The sequence below is a fragment of the Xenopus laevis genome, chromosome 1L, assembly GCF_017654675.1.
Source record: "Xenopus laevis strain J_2021 chromosome 1L, Xenopus_laevis_v10.1, whole genome shotgun sequence".
NCBI classification, from domain to species: Eukaryota; Metazoa; Chordata; class Amphibia; order Anura; family Pipidae; genus Xenopus; species Xenopus laevis.
In genome coordinates, this window is record NC_054371.1 from 160,498,439 (window position 1) to 160,519,041 (window position 20,603).

General features: G+C 36.0%; 1 protein-coding gene across 2 annotated transcripts in view; it reads left to right on the forward strand.

The window, feature by feature from the left end:
• Positions 1-20,603, forward strand: part of LOC108715734 (unconventional myosin-XVIIIb) — a 292,122-nt gene that overhangs the window by 238,289 nt on the left and 33,230 nt on the right. For both annotated transcript variants that reach the window (XM_041566121.1, XM_018261163.2), the window contains 2 exons: positions 589-726; positions 6,178-6,363. In XM_041566121.1, coding sequence (XP_041422055.1) covers positions 589-726; positions 6,178-6,363 — 324 coding nt within the window. The remainder of the gene's footprint in view (positions 1-588; positions 727-6,177; positions 6,364-20,603) is intronic.

Consider the following 20,603-nt stretch of genomic DNA (forward strand, 5'->3'; position numbering starts at 1 on the left):
CAACAAATCTGTCACATCATTGTCAAGAGAGAGATAATCTAAATAGTGCTGTTCCACTTCAAGCCAATCACCTTCATACAGTTTCCAAAAACTTGGGGGGATATTTTTAATTATCCAAGAAAAGCCCAGAAAAAACAGTTGTGATATATTACAGGGGCATATTTTATTTAAAATATGTTCAGAAACAGTCACACTCCTTAATTGTATATATATATGTATATATATATATATACATATATATATATATATATATATATATATATATATATATATATATATATATATATATATATATATATATATATATATATATATGGGTCTTGATAAAGGTCTAAGAAGGAGACCGAAACATTGGCCTGTTTTTTTAATTGTCCTAATAAAAATTATAACTTTTTAATTTTTTTTTTATTATTATTTATTTACTTTATTTTTTTGGTCTAATTTTCTAAACTCTTAATTCATTCTACAGACTTGTCTCTAATACGGTAGTCATGTACTTGCATCAAATACCAAGCAACAAAAACATTTGGTAGGACTGACTATGGAATAGTTATCCATACTCATTAATTTTTTTTTTGGCCTTAACAGCTTCAGGTGGCACAGAGTCGCATTGACTATTTGGAACAATCTATGGTGGAGCGGTCAATTGTGAGCCGACAAGAGGCAGTAATTTGTGATTTGGAGAGCAAGATGGAGTTCCAAAGAGCTCAGATTAAACGTTTTGAGGTAAGTGGAATAATGGGTTTAAGTATGAGAATGACACTTGATGCAAATGGATCACAAAGTAAGTTGTTGAACAGACAGCATAATTATTTCAAGAAAACCAATTTGGAAACATTTTAAAGGTATACTACTATGATTTGTTACCATCATTTATAACTACATCATATAGGTACCCAAGTACTTATAAAATGATAATGATTTTTTTTGAAAGAGGAGCTATCATGAAAATCTAAATTTTAACATAGCCTTCTTCATACTGAAATAAGAAACTTTCAGGGGCCGATTCATCAAGGGTCGAATATCGAGGGTTAATTAACCCTCGATATTCGACTAGGAATTGAAATCCTTCAACTTCGAATATCGAAGTCGAAGGATTTAGCGCAAATTCTGCGATCGTACGATCGAAGGATTATTCCTTCGATCGCACGATTAAATCCTTCTAATCGAACGATTCGAAGGATTTAAATCCAACGATCGAAGGAATATCCTTCGATCAAAAAAACTTAGGAAAGCCTATGGGGACCTTCCCCATAGGCTAACATTGACTTCGGTAGCTTTTAGCTGCCGAACTAGGGGGTCGAATTTTTTTTTAAAGAGACAGTACTTCGACTATCGAATGGTCGAATAGTCGAACGATTTTTACTTCGAATCCTTCGATAGTCGTAGTCGAAGGTCGAAGTAGCCCATTCGATGGTCGAAGTAGCCCAAAAAAACTTTGAATCCTTCGAATCCTTCACTCGAAGTTAATGAATCGGCCCCTCAGTGTATAATAAATTAAAAAATCTGTACTTTTTCCAAAAGTTTTTCTTTATTATCCCCCCTCTCTCTCATTCTTTCTTCATGCAAGAGTCAGATTTTGATTGACAGATCAAATATTTCTTTTAGGGGGGCTCCCTTTCCTATGCAAAATATATGCCGGAGTCAGCTATTTTATTAGATTGTGTTGTATTAGACCTAACTTAAAACCAAAATCTCACTCCTGCATGAAGAGAGAATGAAGAGAGACAGATGCTGAGTGGGGAATAGTGAAGATTAACTGGTACAGAATTTTAAATGTGTTATTCTTATAAAATGTATTATTTAGTATGATAACGCTTATATTTTATTTTAACAATAACTCCTCTTTTAGTCCGATGTTTCATTAAAAAAGGTTATAGAAGTATCTAGAAGGGCATACTTGTGTTAAAGATGTTACCAAGATGTGCAGTTTCAGTGAGATGCCATTTACTGAATTAGATATTACCATTTAAGGCTACATTCACTGGTTGTTGCCTCACTGATATATCAGTTGTTAAAGTGGAGATGCTGAAGGAAATGTCCTCAGAGTAGTTCTTATTTACTGGAGAAGATTCAATTTGAGAGTGCTTCCCACAGCTTCCAACATCCAAGACTCCCGCCAGTGAGAAGTTATAGGTAATATGCTCTCTAAATTGAGTGATGTGATTCATTCACAGATCAGTCTGGGGGGGAGACAGCAACACTTGCTGTATATGGCCTTTGCAATCTATAGAAGTGGTATTTTTTGAGCACTTATTAACTAAACCGATAACTTAAAAATGCTATATACTTTTCTAATCTTGCTTAATTATAGGACTGGGGTCATGGGAATACACTAGGGGTAATTTTTAATGTTGCTGCACGCTTGCACTTGTGCCCTTGGGAATAAAAAATGAAACCCGATGTGCCCATACACAATAGACATTGCCAAGAAAACCCAATGCCAGATTAGAATAATTTTTTTTGTATATCTATTATCACATGCAGGCACATGTATTAGTAACACATGGGCTCATAATACAATGCCGTTGCAGGGCGAGGATCTACCAATGTATAAGGCATTTAATGATCCCCTTATATACAGTAATTACACAAAGGGGCCTATTTAAGAAGCCTCATTTTTTTCTGGTCGATTTTATCAAGGGGAAAACTCAAATTTTTAGAGGGAAAAATGTGAATATTTAGAGATTTATCATACCTTGAAGCTGCTAAAAATCCGAATCTGAAAATACTCCATCTAAAACCTGTCAAGGTCATGTAGAAGTCAATGGCAGATGCCCCTGAAGTGGTATATTGACATGGTGATGCGTCAGGATTTTCGCCAACAACTTGAAAAGACCATTCGGGAAACTATTCATACGATTCGAATTTCGCCCGCACTGACTTTTTCAAGCTGTTTTCTGGATAAATTGGGTACATTTGTGGATGGGAGTTAAGTTGACTTTGTTTTAATAAAAAAATTAGATAAATCTGAGTTTTAGTCAATACCCCTATAGTGATCATATTTCCTCTTCTCCAATTTCAGCAACCCCAGTTAGCCAGTCTATTTTTCACAACTGAGACCATTCATACCCATTATCAGCTTGTCTGTTTTAGTAATTTCTTCACTTCCTCGAATTTTGCGAAACGCATTGAAGTCAATGTGCGTCAATTTAAAAAGTTATTTTGACATGAGCTACAATTTTTAGACGCACCACTATTTTTCCAAATGCATTAAAGTCAATGGGCATCTGAATAATTTTGACATGGGTCACTTTTTATGCATGCCATGCCTGGTGAAGTCATTCGCCCATCATTAGTAATGTCTCCTTTGAGTACAGAAGACCAAAGTTGCACTAGATATTCTTGATATAACCTTATCAGTGCTTTGTTAAGAAAAAGAATGGCTCTTTTCCTCCATCAGTCTATACCGGAATGTGTTGCTTGATCTATTAAAGAAGATAAAGCTTCTAATTTTAATCTCAGTCTTCAGAAATCCCATTCTCTCTCTCTCTCTAATGTTAATGTGAGTCAGACCTAGAACTAATTACAACTTGGTTGTCTGATATGCAACTGCACAAAGACATGTTCTCCTTCTAATCAGGCATTCAAAGAAAAGCAGATCTGAGCACAGGTATGAGCACACAGGTCCTTGACAGGGTTAGTTAGAGAAAATAAATGGTAAGTGGGGACAGTAAGGACAGTACATTTTCAAAAGGAAAACAACAGGATGTATAAAGTTAACTTTATTTAAAAGTCATTTTCACAAATGTATTGCTGTACCAATGTAGCTTTTTTTCTAAAAGGAGTTGTAACTGGCATCTTTTTACTTGAATTCTGCAAGTTGCATAAACACTGTGTTTACAGGTAGCGCTTATGTCGCAGTGAAAGAAAGGAGCACATTATTTTGCTTTCATGACTCATGGCTTAAAAGGTTCCAATTATGAAAAGAAATTTAAATATGGTTTATATTAGAATTGTTATAATAATTCCCTTAAACATGATCTGTTAAAAATTCTGTTTAAAAGACTCATAAAGGCTAAAAGTGCAAAAAAACTGGTAAACGCTAATAAAGGGCAAAGGTATTTTTTTGCATCTCTCCCCCATTATGAGCTGCTATATATGAAATAAAAAATCCACAGCACCAAAAGGACACAACCTTTTCACAATGTGTTCCAGTCAATAATCTGGTTGAAATGTACAGAACAACAAAGCATACAATGCATTTGTGTGTGTCATTTTTGGCCTTGGCAGTCACTTAACTTAAGCACCATACTTGTTAAAGCTATTGGACAAAGATCAGTGCATAATGGATAGTATTTGTCATAATGATAGATAATTGCTTATGCATACACATAACCACATATATTCAATTCCACACATATAACAAGGAGCATGGAAATAAAGTACATTTTTAATTAAATCTCCAAGGATGAAAGCATAAGGAGGATAACCATATCAACAGTTTCAAAGTGTGAAAACTTGTCAGGAGTTTAAAGATAAGTGACCTCTGGGATTTCATTCTAAGTTAATGGATTGTTCTGGTAAATGCTATTTTGGTGGATCCTGTGTGACAACAGAAAATAAAGGGAGATGGGGAGAAACACAGCCAAGAAACAATTTCTCCTAGATATTAAAAGTATTTGGGATCATATTTCTTAAACGCTATTAATAAAACATGACGTACAGGGAACTGTGGGGTCAAGCAGAGTTTTTTTTTTCTGAGATATTACACTTCTAACTGATACTTTGAAGGCAAGAGTCAAAAATTAAGATTGATGAATAGTATGATAGTAAGAGGCATGATATGGGGAGATAAAACGAACATGTAGAAAAAAGGAGCAGATTAGCAAGAAAAATTTAATTTAATGTGACAGAAAAAGATCTCATAAAAATGCATGCCTGAGCTTAAATGGTCTGAGACAACTGTATATCTGGATGTGCTCTATAAAATAAAACCCTGCCTTTTACATACTGATGCAATACTGTATGTTGGAGTAAATTGCAAGGATATATAAGGATAATTGAATTAAAGAAGAGCTCCTATTTTATGTCCCCACATTTTACATTTTCCGGGAATTTAAACATTTTGATGTGGTCCCATTCAAAAAAGCTGCATTTTTTCTTTCCCAGATTCAACTGTTTCCCAGAATTTACACCATTCTGATGCAGTTCAAGGGGGCAGTGTCTTTGGTATACATACATCTATATATTGTATTTTGGGAAATTTTATTTCCCCCTTTAAGAGTGCTCAGCGACCATTTTGTTGTTTAAATAAGTTTGTTGTGCCTCATGTGATCGTATTCCTAAGCACCCACAATCTAAAAATGTGAATTCTCATTTAACAAGCCCATTTCCAGAAAAGTTGGAACACTGTTTAAAATGTAAATAAAAGAGAATACGATGATTTGCAAAAAATTTAAACCCTACATTGAATTGCAACTAGTACAAAGACAACAAATCGAATGTTGAAACATACATACATAATCATGAAACATACATAATATCTTTAAAAGATTCAGAGTCAGTATTGGATAGCTGTGATCTTTGGGCCCTTAGGCATCAGTGTAGAGGAAATCACTGCATGGGCTCAGGAATACTTCCCAGTGGCATAACTACCGGAAGTGAGCCCGGGGGGGGACGCACTCAGGCAGACCGACCAGGGATTTTTTGTGTGAGAACATGTGGAGTGCGAGCTCTAGGGGGGACAGTAACTGCTGCACCCTGGCCTATAGTAGTTACACCACTGATAATTCCTAAAACTATTGTCCGTGAACACATTTTGTCATTGCTTCCACAAAATGTAAGTGCAATCTCTACCATGCAAAGAAGAAAACTGTATGTAGACATGATGGTGAAACATCCACCTTCTCTGAGCCCAAGCTCATTAAAAATGGACTGAGGCTAAGTGGAAAACTGTCCTACGGTTTGATTAATCAAAATGTGGAATGTCAGCAAGGCAATCAGGACTGTATTGAGCCCCCACTTATGAAAGTGACGTCATGCACAAAGGTGAAACTTTAGTTTTTAAAAAGATATAGCTGTAGATAAAATTTACTTTCACCAGAGTTAACTTTCTTGAGTAGCAAGCAATATGTCTGTACAGTTGCACTGATTCCTTCTGTGAGCTGTTCTAGGCTATTGGTTGCAATATGCAAATTATCTGACTGTATCTTACTTACATACTTACACACCCAGGTATTGATTTTGCGCTTGAGGGACAACATGATAAAAATGGGTGAAGAGCTGGACAATGCTGCGGATTCTGAGGCTCGGGAAAAGGAGAATGCCAAATATTATCAGATCCGTATGGAAGAAATGAAAGTCGAGATGAATGAGTTGCTACAGAGAGAGATGGAAGCATGTCGTCGACGGGTTGAGCTGGTAAGGGCACATCATTTACTGTGATACGCTATATATTTTTTTATACTTTACCTTTTCCTGATATTATTATTAACATGTATTTATATAGCGCCAACATATTGCGTAGCACTGTTTTACCTGCAAATTACTATAGTTCTACTGTACTCTAGTATACCCCATACCCCAACACACTATGCAGATGTCCAATAATGTAATGAATTGTTGGAGCATGGAACTCGAGATCACTTCAGAGAAGAATGTAGTAGGGCTAGCATACCTCTGAGGTGATACAAAGTTAAAAAGAGTTACCCTTTAAAGTACGAGGGCATAGAGTAGTTTCATGTATCGATTGCAAAGAACATTCATTCTTCTCAAATGAACATTTATATGAGTCAAATAAAGTATTTAATAACCCAAACTGAATGTATAAATGTATAAACAAGCTGAGCAAGAATGTTCTGTGAGTACCCCTTGTTTTAAGGGCAAAATAAATGAAAGGTGCACCTTTCTTAGAAACAAGAGGGCTTGCTTACATTACCATGTTTCTCCCACGATGCAGCCTTTTTCCTCAGAATGCAGGTGTCATTGCAGCGCAAGCAGCCGATGAGTTTGGCACAGTTGCACTGGCGTACCGTTGTCCAGTCACCTCAGTTCCAGTGTTTGGCATGCAGGTGACATTTACCAGAGTCTTTAGAAGCAAGCGTACTGCATCTATTGACACAGGGCGTTGAGAGAACCCTGAAGCTACCACCTGGTCTGGAGGTGGTGGTAGCTCTAGAGTTACCCTACATCAATACTGTAGGTCCAACCATGATCAATTTGAAACAGAAGGCAGCAAATAGTTATTTATTGTCATTTATACTCGAAGTACATAGGAATTTCTTTTGCAACATAGGGCAGTAAGACAAATCAATAACAGAGTACAGTAAAAATAGAATTACAGAGTACAGTTATAATAAAGTGCAGCGAGTTCAATGTAATATGTAGTTGTGATGTACAGCAGCAAGTATGGTAAGTACAGATATATGTTAGAGAATAGATTGTTCCTGGTGGTTGCTCCTCTACTATCCGCTGGACTCATTTGCAGTTAGTCTGACTGCTCTTTGAAATAAACTGTTAAATAATCTTTTACTCCTGTTTTTTATGCTTTCAGGATTTCTGTATCTAAGTGAGTAGTTGGACTTCTGCCAGATGAAAATTTGTGTCCCGGATGACTCGGGTCACTAGTAATAGATTTGATTTGTCGAGCATTGTTGTGTCATCTGCAAAATTGTAAAATTTGCAGTTGTTTTTAGATGATGAACAGTCACAGGTGTATAGGGAGAAAAGCTCTGGACTAAGACAACATCCTTGATGTGTGCCTGTGCTGGTAAGTGTAGTGGTAGATGGTAGTAGTAGATGTGCAGTTCCCAAATTTAACAAATTGTGGTCTGTTAGTAAGAAAGTCAAAATCCAGTTGCTGAGGTGCTGGGCAGAGTTAGAGTTGTAAATTTGCTGGTGAGTTTGTGTGGATTTAGGGTACTGAAGGCAAAATTGTAGTCTAGGAAAATCATGCGTATGTAAATTTAGGTGTAGTAAAGCAGAGTGTGTGTGGCGCTGCGTGCAAATATACTGAAGTGCAAAGAGCACATTTTGGCACAAGTACCTTTGATACAAGTGGTTTTAGGTGCAACTTTACAGGGAAAATGTGCCCAGTGAATCTGCAGACATAAATGAACCCTAGGGTGTTCTTTTCCATGTTAGTGCTTTCGATATGCTAGCAATTAAGTATTGAAGTTTTCATGATAGATTGATTACAGTTTTCCCCTAGATTGTATTTATCACTTTTTAATTAATGAGGGAAAAACATGGTCAAAATAATATAAATGATAGGAATTGTTTTTTACCTTGACTGTGTACCAAATGTATAGTAGTGTATGTATGTATGTTGTTATTTATACACTTCAAATATTCCATCTGTTCTCGTTCATCTCTATTTGTATATACATAGTTCTGATTTCTATAGCACATTTGAGTGGCCATGATTGTCTAGATTTCTACAGATGCTCACAGTGTGTGCATGCGCATATTTATAAGGGAAAAGAAGAGCACTTATGAACAGCACAGGGGAGTGCTGCACTGCAATGGAATAAAAATGTGTCCATTATTATAATGCGCCGAGGGACCCAGAGAGGTTTAATAATGAAAATGTTATTATATAGCTTTACTGCAAAGTCTAGGGCTTGCAAGCTGTGGTTTGTAGCTTTGGTCTCTTTGTACACAGCCAAGACCGAGACTTGTTCTTCTGCCTGTGTCTTCACCAGGAACTGAAGATGACAGTACTTGTAATGTTTATCAATTTTCTATTATCCTAAATTATGCTTCTTGTCCTGTTTTAGACACTTGTTCCCTCAGCTTTGAAATATTCAGCCAGGAATAGCAATCTCAGATATTCTTTATTGGCATACTTAGTATTTAAAGGCTGCCTTATTCTGAGCAACTGGTAATATTGGCCTGCTGTATGTTTCATCCTTTACGTGCATATAGGGAAGGCAACCAATCTACTCTAGCCCTGACCCTGAAGCATACAAACAAGTTATGTTTCACAGTCCACTGCTTTCTACTGCAGTTCTCATTCTACAGCCTCTTGATATAATCCAAATATTTTATTTGACCCCTTGAGCAATTAGATTGGCTGTCTTCTCTTCTGCTTGCCTCTAAATCATGTAACTGAGCTCATTATATGGTCGACATGCAGCAGCACTTTTCATTTGGCTTAGGCAAAGCAATGCTACGTTCCAACCCATAAACTGCCCTTTGATGTTTTACATTGTGTTTTTTTGGAGAGTTGGCACATAGGGAGACATCAAATCAAAGATAAAGGTGTGATATCATAAGCTGTATATTTGTTATTGCTCATTTTTTGGTCTGAAAAAGTTTTCTATTGCAGATTTGTTGTCTTAGAGTCTGCTGATGTTATCTTTAGGGTGATATATATATATATTTTAATTGCTTTGCCAGTCATTAAGTACAATCATATTCAGGCCTGGACTGGGAGTCAAAATAGGCCCTGCCATGCCAAGTACGCAGAGGCCCAAACAGCCCCCAACCAGCCCACTCTATGGTAACTTTCTATGGAACCATACAGCAGCCCCTCTGGCATTTGCCAGAACCCACAGATTGCCAGTCCGGTCCTGATCATATTGCAGATATATCAGCTATATAAACTTAGATAATCTTCTCAATGAGTGCAGCAAGAATAGCTGGCATGGTGGCAGGCCTTTTTAACTTATACATTAATATATGCAGGTATGGGACATGTTATCCAGAATGCTGGGGACCTGGGGTTTTCAGGATAAGGGGTATTTCTATCATTTGGGCCACCATACTTTGTCTACTTAAAAAAAAATTAAATAAACTGAATAGGCTGTTTTGCTTCCAATAAGGTTTAATTATATCTTAGTTTGGATCAAGTACAAGGTACTGTTTTATTATTACAGAGAAAAAGGAAATCGTTTTTAAGAAATAGAATGATTGAATTCAAATGGAGTCTATGAGAGATATCTTTCCCATAATTTGCAGCTTTATGGATTACCGGTTTCCGGACAATGAAATCTGTACCTGTATTGTGTTTCTTAAAAAGGAGTCTGGGACTGCATTCAAAATAAAATACTGAACACAACAGAAGTGGCCATAGTATTCTATGTAACTTATTTATAAATGTATCAGTAAAATGACTGATGTATTTAGAAATATATTTGATTTTATGGAATCCTACTCAAGAAAGCTTCTCCCCATTTGAGTCAAAATGCTCCCATATACACTGTAGTTCCATGCCCAGCCTCTAATGTAGATATTGTGGTCTACTGTGACCCCTTTGTGCCCTAAATCATTTAACCTCTTACAAATAATATATACAGGTCATTTCTTAACTAACATTTCAGCTGAATTTACACATTCAGTAAAATGTTTATTGGGTCATTGAAGGCATTTTTTTAGTAGACAATTCCTTGACCACACCAGAAAGCAGTCAATCTGACTAGATGGAATATACAATTAAAACAAAAGAAAGGAAGAGAGGAAAATAACCTTGCTTTTAGTTTAGCCACACCCGCTTACAAACTCTCAGTGGTAATTCTATGAAATCTTCCAAAAACCTGCTTGTCACCTCTACTTGTCACTTCTCTCAATAATTCTATGATTTCTTAGCTTTTAGACAATTATTAAAATGAATTGTTACACCACCACATCTGTGCCAAACAATCAATCAATAGCTATAATAAATGAATGTGGTTATTTATAAAGTGCAAGTGCTTTCTGTGTGATTCAATTATAAATTAATTAATTCATTTAAAAATAAATCAATTATTCCACTCCCAACGTGGTCCAATCTATTATGAATTTCTTATTTCCAAAATTCATTCAGTGCTCCACAACAATCGAAACGCCATTGCTTCAGTGTACAATAATCAATTCTTAATAATAATTAATTGAATCCTAATTGGATTTCTAAAGTGCCAGTGCTTCCAAATTATTAATATCAATCCAAATCCATTTTATCCAGTGCAATTCATAAATTAATAAAGTGACCCGTGCCAATAAGTTAATATAAATGAATTAAAACCGTTGAGTTCATATATTTAGCCACAAAATTAGTAATAGATAGTAGGTGGCGTTGCTCCCATAGAATCTAACTCAGTTTTTTTCTAATCCCTGGGAGCACCACAAAGCAGGAGAAAGGCAGAGTCTGGAGGGCTGCAGTCTTGATTTTTAATCTTTCCTATTTTAGATGGAAGAGGCAAAATTATCCTATAAAACTGCAAACCTCCCCCAGATGGAATATACAATCTGCATAACTCTTTCATCATTGCACATGTTTGATTGGGCATTATATGACATACAGTAGATGTAATAAGTGCTAAGTATCACTTACTGGCAGGATAGATGATCAGTACAATGTATGGAAACCGTGTGTGGACAATATCTGACCGGCTGGGTCCTGGCTCCCTTGCAAGCGCATACGACAAAAGGCTGTGGATTATGCTTACAGGAGTACGTGTCCCCAGACCCCAGTGCTCCTTAGATTTTGATTGGGCAGCATGCCACCCCTTAAATCTTTCCACCCTAGGACCAGGCCTTTGTGGCCCATGTGTGTCGCCCGTTCATCATGATGAATTACAGAAGGAAATTTGATCCAGAACCTGTAACTCATACCAACCTATACAGTGCAGTAATAAACCAGATGCAACAATATGCTAAAACATGCTAGTTAATACTGCTGTTGGTTTGGTATTAAAATATTGTTTAAGTGGTGTGGAGGCTACATTTATCAGTGGAAAGAGAACAGTATTCTCAGAATGGATCCCTGCACACACATGTTTGCTTTAATTGAAGTAAAGTCTATAATTACAGTATAATTAAACTTATGCTAAACCTTCACAGTCTTTAGATTTCCCTTGAATTCTTGCATTCATTTTCAAATTGCTATTGGCGCTTCATCCAGTTTTCCATATTTTTAAGGCATTGGTTCTGTTGTGCAAATGGAACAAAAAAAAATTGAAGGGAATGTTTAAGAGAAAATCCAACTTTTATATGAAAGAGAACACTCTTTTGATTTGATCTATCTATTTTTTTGACTTTCACAACTGAGCAAAGCTCAAAAGTGGCAGATTCTTTTGAGATTTGAAAGAATACGCCTTGATACACAAAATGTGGACATATTCATGCAGTTGTAATTTATTTATTCCTATCTCATGAACAGAATAAACAAAAACAATTAAAACACTTATTAGCATTAGGCCTATGGCACATGTTGTGCATAATGTTAGCACTGCAATTATGCTAATCAAGGCTGGCATAAATATATGATATATTTTAACATGAGTTTGAGCAAATTATGAGCTGAATTTATTTTCACCTGCTTTATGATGTACAGTAATTAGTGCAACGTTAGATAAAGAACCTGTGCTAATAATGATAATAACACTATACTAATATCGAAGCAACATCTTTTGGTGGAGTTACAGCCGAGAGCTACGTGCTCTGCACTAAATGAATGGAGAATTCTGGAAAACTTCAAAAGGACTGGAGATTTCTTGGCACTGAGGGGAAACACAAAAGTCAACAGATAGAATGCTCCTAGCAACACAGATAAGAGTGGTAGGGAGAGATGTGGCAGGAATTGACAGTGTATGAATATAACTTTATAATGTAATGTAATTGCAACCACAGACAAAGGAGGCTTATGGAAGGAACAAGGGTAAAACAATTAAAAGCTTCTCTCATTCAGGCTATTGTAGATACCAGTGTTAACGATTTACATTATATATTTATAAAGATGTATAAATAAGTTATACTCAGTGAACACAAAGATTATGGAATGATACTCTGGTAGACACTTATTACGCTTGCAGGAAGATATTAAAGGTCAAAGATCGCTCAGTTTGGCAGGGCATTATTGTTCAGAAACAGAAAACCCATGGCATCATTCCTGTTCAGTGAAAGAAATCCAAAAGAGTCTCAGAAGTGCATACTACACAGGTAGCTTTGAGGGCACTGTACTGACACTGGGAGATCTACATCACATAGATGCCATTTGGGTATAGTTAGATTAGATAGTGTCCTGGGATTATACATTTTTTTTTTGCATTTTTTTAAGACAATTTTGAACTAATGATTGGATGGCAGGGGATCTGCTCTAAGCAAAATAATATTGTAAAAATGGGTACATGCTCCCCAAGCATCATTTGGAGGTTTCTAAATATTATGCCTTATATATCAGTGAAAGTAGTATTAGGTAACACAAATACATAAATGTATTATGTTCTTCCATGAACATTACCTACTAAATAACACACCTTCTATAATATCTATTGCAATAATATAGTATAGAGGTTCCCATAATGTAAGTTAAACCCCCTTAGAGAGCAGAAAAAATAAAAAAGTGGGCCAAGTCCATGAGTGAGATCAGTATTACATGCTGCTTTGATACTATGAATATTAAATAATAAAATATGGCTATTGTAGGAAGAAAAAAAATTATGTGTATCATCGTGACCATCTAAGGGTGCTTGATAATATAATGGACTTCAAAGAGATGGTCGGAACAACTGTGATACGTAGCTACTGTGAAATTGAACCTATTGGACAAAGATAATGTTTCCATAAATGCATGGTATAATATTTTTAAAGGCAGTTTTCCTTTCATTCTCCTTGAATGACATTGCAAGGAACTCCTTTAGAAAGGTATAAATCACACCTAAGATTTATCAGTCTTATTAAACGTGTCATATTCAAATTAGCACTATAAACTAAACTGATTTGGATCCTTACCAGGATCTGGAGAAATCAATATACCTTAGCAAATAATGAAAAAGGCTTTAAATAATGTAGGCCCCATTCAATTAATACACATAGCTGGTTAAATGCACATGTTCTATTGATTTAGTGCCAGTGTAATAAACAGCAAATAGCACATTAAGTGAAAAACTGTGTTTAAAGAGATAAAATGATTACAGGTTTAATTTTTAGAGAGTTTTTTTCAGGCTGGTGCTGAAGCAATACTTTTTAGGGTTCAAGAATATTTTTTAATGCAGATGGGTACGTTTTGTTTTTTGCTTTGTTGGGTGTGTTAATACATTTTTGGTGTCCCGGCACAGAATATAAGAAAAAAGAACAGCAGTCCAGGGGACCAAGTGCTAAGATGTAATTAAATTGAACAACCACTTTATCATTAATATTCTGTCATGCTTACCCATGCACAACAAATTAATATAAAGCTGTAATGCTCACAATTTCTTTAATAAATACAAGTATGGAACCTATTATTCAGAATGCTCAGGACTTGGGGTTTACTAGATAAGGTATATTTTTTGTAATGTGGATCTCCATACTTTAACGGGGTTATTTAATAAGCTCTGAATACCCAAAATCTGAAAAATTCTGATTTTTCGGACCTTAAAAAAAAAGTCAGATGGTATGAAAACTCCAAAAAATCTGAATCCGAATCTCAAAGCTCTCGGGTCCTGTATTAGTCAATGGGAAAGGTCTTAGTGGGGCTCATTTATAAACAGTGGGCAAATTTGCACCCGGGCAGTAACCCTTAGCAACCAATCAGTGATTAGCTTTTTTCAGCCAGCTGCAGGTTGAGCACTGAAAGCAATCATCTGATTGGTTGCCATGGGTTACTGCCCAGGAGCAAATTTGCCCACTGTTTATATATGAGCCCCAGTGTCTGCGCTTCTGTCAGTACTGATATCTTTTGATTTCAGGGATTTTGGGTCAAAAAGTCAGAAAACTTCAGACATTTTGGGCAAAGGTCCGAAGTTTTCGGGTTTTAGCCCGAACCTATTTTTTTTGAATGGTAAATAAGGTCCATTCGGAAATTCGTAGTTGCTTGGATATTTATTTTAGAAATACTGAGATAAATTCGGAGTTTGATAAATAACCCCCTTAGTCTACTACAAAATCATTTAAACATTAAATAAACTCTTTAGGTTTGCTCTACCTCCAGTAAACGTGGCCATAGACGCAAAGATCCGCTCATTTGGCAACATCGCCAAGCGAGCGGATCTTTCCCTGATATGCCATTACGAGCATGGCTATATCTGGGGTAATCTGATTGATTGGTAATCTGACCGATCGACCAAACGACCGATCTCCACCAGACGAAAGATGTCGGCACACGCCACACACGATCCGAAAATCATACAAATCCTCGATTTGTACGATAGGATCTGTGTGTCTATGGCCACCTTAAGCCTTAATTATATCTTTAGCTGGGATCAAGTACAAGGTACTAGTGATAGGCATATCTGTCCCATTTCACTGCACCGAATAATTCACGAAACGGCGAAAAAATTCACAAAACGTATTGAAGTCAGTGGGCATCAAAATAATTTTGATGCTAGTCAATTTTTATACACGTGACTATTTTGTCCAAATGCGTTAAAGTCAAAGGACGTCAGAATAATTTTGACACCTATCAATTTTTATGCGCGTGCTAATTTTGACGCAAGACAATTTTTTTATGAGGCAGATTTTTCACCTGCGAATTTTCAACGCAGTTTCGTTAAAAACATTAGTGGGTGGCGAAACTCAGATAAATTCTGGATAATGGGTTTCTGGGTAATGGATCCCACACCTGTGTATGGAAAAAGAGTGGCTACAACTTGCATTACATCAATTCTGTAGGTACATATTTATATATATTTTAATATTATATATCCCTATTTTTACCTGGGTTTCACTATCAGTTTATTTTACCATACATATTTGTTAAAGTTGTAACTAATATGTCTTCTCTGCATATTTGCATACACATGAGTTGCCATATTGCTTGCAGTAATGGAGGTAGCGCCATCTCTGCCATGATCGAAGGGGAAAACCTCACTTATATACATTATATATACTATAGCTACAGTTTGTTGGCCAGGTTTTTCTCTGGCTACTCTTCCTTTGATTTCCGTTTCAGGTTTCAAAACTCATATTTGAAATTTGTTTTATTAAACAATATTAAATAAAGCTAGGAACTGTAGAGGATGGCAGTAAAGAGTTAACATTTTTTTGACTGAACAATTGTTTGATCTCCAAAGACCCTGGAGTGCTTAAGCACTTATCATTAGCCGCTGGTACACAAACACGCCATCAATTGCTTTACAAGATGTCAACAAGTCGTATTTTGTCCGACTGAAAGACAGCGTCCAATAAGCTTGGATGAATTTTATTATGAGATAAAATATTCGCTTTTTTAGTTGTCTCCAACCTCAGGGAGTTTTACGAGTGCTGAGTTCTAAGGCATGAAATATGAAACTCAATTTGTTAATGCAAATATTTGCCAGCTGATTGTATATAAAAAAAATAAAGTTCTACAATATCTCTAACAAATATGACACATAAAATTTGATAAAGCCTCATTTTTATTTTATAATGCATTTCCAGTCCTTTCTGTAATTATGTTTATAGCCCCTTGTGTGATTCCTGCTCATGCAGCTCTGTGATAAATCAGTTAGGTGCAGAGATAACAACACATTGCATTGTGATCCACTATGGATTTGGCATTTTGGCACAAAAGGGTCAGACAGCTTAGAGTCTGCTGCTCATGCAGTGATTCTGTAGCCTTTAATGCTGCAGTGCTTAACATAACACATACATATTAGTTTGCGATATGCATGCTGCAGGTAATATACTGCTTTTGGAAATAATGCAATTCTTCTAGCTTTAGTTAAAGGCATACCGTCATGGGAAAACTTGTTTTATTCAATAATAGTGAAATGTGACATATTGGCAGTTTCCGAGGTGCCCCCAGTCATATGACTTGTGCTCTGATAAAATTCAGTCACTCTTTACTGTTGCACTGCAAGTTGGAGTGATATCATCCCCTCCTCCCCATCAGCAGAACAATGGGATGGTAACCAGGTAACAGCTCCCTAATAGATATAAGAACAGCCCATCCTCAGTGAAAAATCCATGTCCCGCTGCAACTCCTTCAGTTATGTCAGAAAGCAGTTTCTGAAACCACATGACCAGGCAAAATGACTAAACTAAAACAATACACTTGTGGAGTTAGAAATAAAATTTACATGGCAGAGTGAATTATTTGCAGTGTACACAGTGTAATTTAGAAATAAAAACTACACCATAAAAATCATGACAGAATCCCTTTAAGGCAATCATGATGGGTGCATCTCAGTCCAGCCTATGGGAAAGTCAGCATAGGGATACAAGAAATCATGGATTAAATTTCAATCAGTTCAAAATACTGATAGAGCAAACTTTGTTTTAATGTAATATGGCTCACATGGTACACCACTACACAATATTACAACTTTCGGTTCAATAGACGGTGCAATAATAATCATTTTAAATGGAGTAAGATGTTAAAACATGGTGAACCATCATAATATAGACGGGAAGAAGACAATGGCTCTGCACTCCAAAGTATTTAAAAGGTCAAAAACTTTTTTTTTCTGTAATAATAAAACAGTACCTTGTACTTGATCCCAGCTAAAATGTAATGAATCCTTACATGAAGCCTGTTTAATGTTTAAATGATTTTTTAGTAGTACAGGTCCCAAGCATTGTGCATAACAGTTCCCAAGTATTACTACTTATTCCAGTCATGGTGCCCTGATGGGACTTGAAATTTGTACTGATAGATTAGTTCATCAGATTAATATTTAAGCTATTACCTTGAATTAAGATCAAATACATGAAAATGTATATGAAAACAATGTCTCCTATTAGAAAAGGTCATAAGAAAGTATATTATTTTTATTTAAACCCTTTAGCACAGGCTAACATCTTTCTGTGTCTGGCACTTGATTTATAATAAGGGCTGACCATGTTGTGAAAGAACCCATTACTGGCTTGCTGTGTTCCATTTTCTTCTTTTATTGATATGTTTAGATCCTACTGGTAGCCAGCTAGCTTTATGGTTCCTCAACATGAAGTTACAGAATGTATTATTTTACGGACACTGCCAGTGAATTTTTTCTTATTTTTATAATCCCATTTCCTTTCTAGGCTGATTTGAATGGTGCTCGACAATTTTTTGTTTTTATTATTAACTTTGAGATATACATTATATAGCACCGGCATGTTATGCAACACCAACACAGTTAATCATTCCAGTCAGTTTCTTCCCCAGTGGAGCTTACAAACTAGGGTCTTTATCAAATTCACACAGCACGCAAGGGTACATTTCATCAGGAGCCAATTAACTTGTCTGTATCAATTAAACAATCTACTTTTAATAAAATCATTCATTTTTAAACTGTTGATTTGTAGCCCTTTAAATTATTGAGTACCAGCATCCTAGCCTGGGTTTTATCCCTGTGTCAGCTCCTTGGTGACCTTGGGTAACAAGATTTTTTTGACAGGGTCCACTCCTACCTGAGCTCTTTTTTGTTTGGGTGAGATGATCAGTGTTGCTCTCTCTTCTGAATATTATTATCTGAGATTTGTCAATTTTGTAGATCAGTTTTAAGCAAATGTTTTTCGTGAGTCCAAGGACTATTACAGAGTCTAAAATGAGAAATTATCAAATGTTATTAGTAATTTGAAAAATGATCTATTAAATCTTCCCGAATGAGGTAATATTGCAGAATAAAAAGTTTGCTAGAGGTTCAGGGCATTTGTCTTAATGAAAACAAATTAAACTAGTAATGGGGAGGGCTGCTGTGCCAGCTTTGTACATAATTATATGATATCTTATAAACCTTCAGGGTGTAATAGCGGGTGAATGCAGAGCTGGCCTGACCCACTTCCAGCATTAACTGGAAAAGTACAGAGAGAAGAAGACATGACTGCAAGCTCACTGCAAACACAGACCCCACAAGTCTTATTTACATTCATTTTTATGTATTGTCATTAACTAATGATACACCATCTAACCTATAATGCTCATGATTTTTTATTTTATAATGGTGTGAATAAGATTTACAGTGTCATCACTTATTTAAACCCATTGTATTTCATTTGCTTAATATTCTTATCACCAGCATTTTGGGAGTAACCTATTACTGTTTAAGCTAAAATAAACACAGGGATAAGGGCTTTTATCCAGTAACATAGTCATTTTAACTGGTTTGCTCTTTCTCTGTAATTATAACACTGTACCTTATACATGACACAAACTAAGATGGTAAAAAAACACATTGATAGCAAGACAGCCCTATTGCCTTTTTTTGTGTTTGAATGATTTTGATAAATATTTTGCACATTACAGAAACCCCCAGGTCCCAAGCATTTTGCATTGTTGTAATAGAATTTCCTTGCCTTCCCCCAGGGAAAACTCTTGATGAGTATTTTAGACAACAAGCAGTGATATAGGAAAAGCTTTACCATTAATGTACCTTAGCATTATCTAAAAGTGCACTGACATAGAAATAAAAATTAAAGTGGAGCATGAAAAAAATAAATAACAGCTATTCAGAAAGCTCTGAATTACAGTAATGACACTTTTCATGTTACCCTATTAAAACTAGTAGGTTCTTATTTTTAAGTTATTGACCTCTTTCTCAATATTTAGATAACACCCGGCAGGGGCATTATGAGATAGCACCGGGCCCGGTGCACAAAGAGGCTTGAGCCACTGCACACACACCCACCCACCCACTGCAAATAGACTGTAGTGGGTGCACACAGGCATGCTCCTGTCATAAGGCCAGTTACAGGGACGGCAAAAAGCCAAAATCTTAGAGCCAAATCTTAGTTTTTTAAAAATGGAAATTCGGCTCATTGTACTAGCGATACAGCCCCCTCATTTGACCTGCTCCAACTCTAAAGTTTTAAGTGCAGAGCTGTGGAGAGGGGTTGGCAATGGGGCCTGCTTCATCTATAGTTACATCACTTACACCCTGTACTTTTCATGGCAAAGCAATAATTTCTTGTGTTAAATTATTTTTGTAGCACATTTAAGAAAGGCCGCTTATTTAAAAAAAAAAAACAAATCCCAAGCATTCTACTTAATAGTATTTATATATTCTGATCATGGCACCAAATATATTATCGTTTGTTGGGTAAAAACATAAAGCTCAACATTTTCACCAACCTTTTCCAAAGCATGCCTCATAAAAATGCACACATCATTTTATAGGTCACTAAAGCTTTTAGCTTGGAAGAAGATCTCCTTAGGTAATGTTATGGTAGAAGTAACTGCACAGTAAATTTCAAGCAAAGGGAACCGTGAAATCTATAAACACATAAAAGGCAAAAGATACCGTTTATAGTTCGTAATCTCACATATATTTTATGAATACAAGCATATTGCATTTTATGTGAAGGTAAGATTTTGGCAAGGAATTTTCCCATTTGTACATATGGAACATCATCATCTATATATAAATGCTGCAGTTTGATATTCTGATATACCAGTACACAATACCGTTATCAATATATTTAGGACATTGAGACATTTTGTGCATACAGCTACTAAAAATGCCTTACCCTTTAAACAAAACAGGGATTGTTTGTCCATATATTGCAATATATTTAAGCTGGTCAACTACGTCAGTCATCCCATATCTGGTCAATCCTACACTCAATTTTCATCTGATTGATTAAGAATTCTATTGCTTCATTATACATATTACACAGGGACTAAGATTTACCTGCAACTTACTTGCTGCTTTCAAGGTTAAAACTCCCAAATATGGTTGCCCTTTTATTAGCCACCTGACTATAGCTGGGAAGGTTGGGGGCTACAACATGCAGCTGGCCACTGCTCCTGTATAAACTATAACAAACAAGGGAAAGTTGTGCTCACCACTAATTTTTGAAGC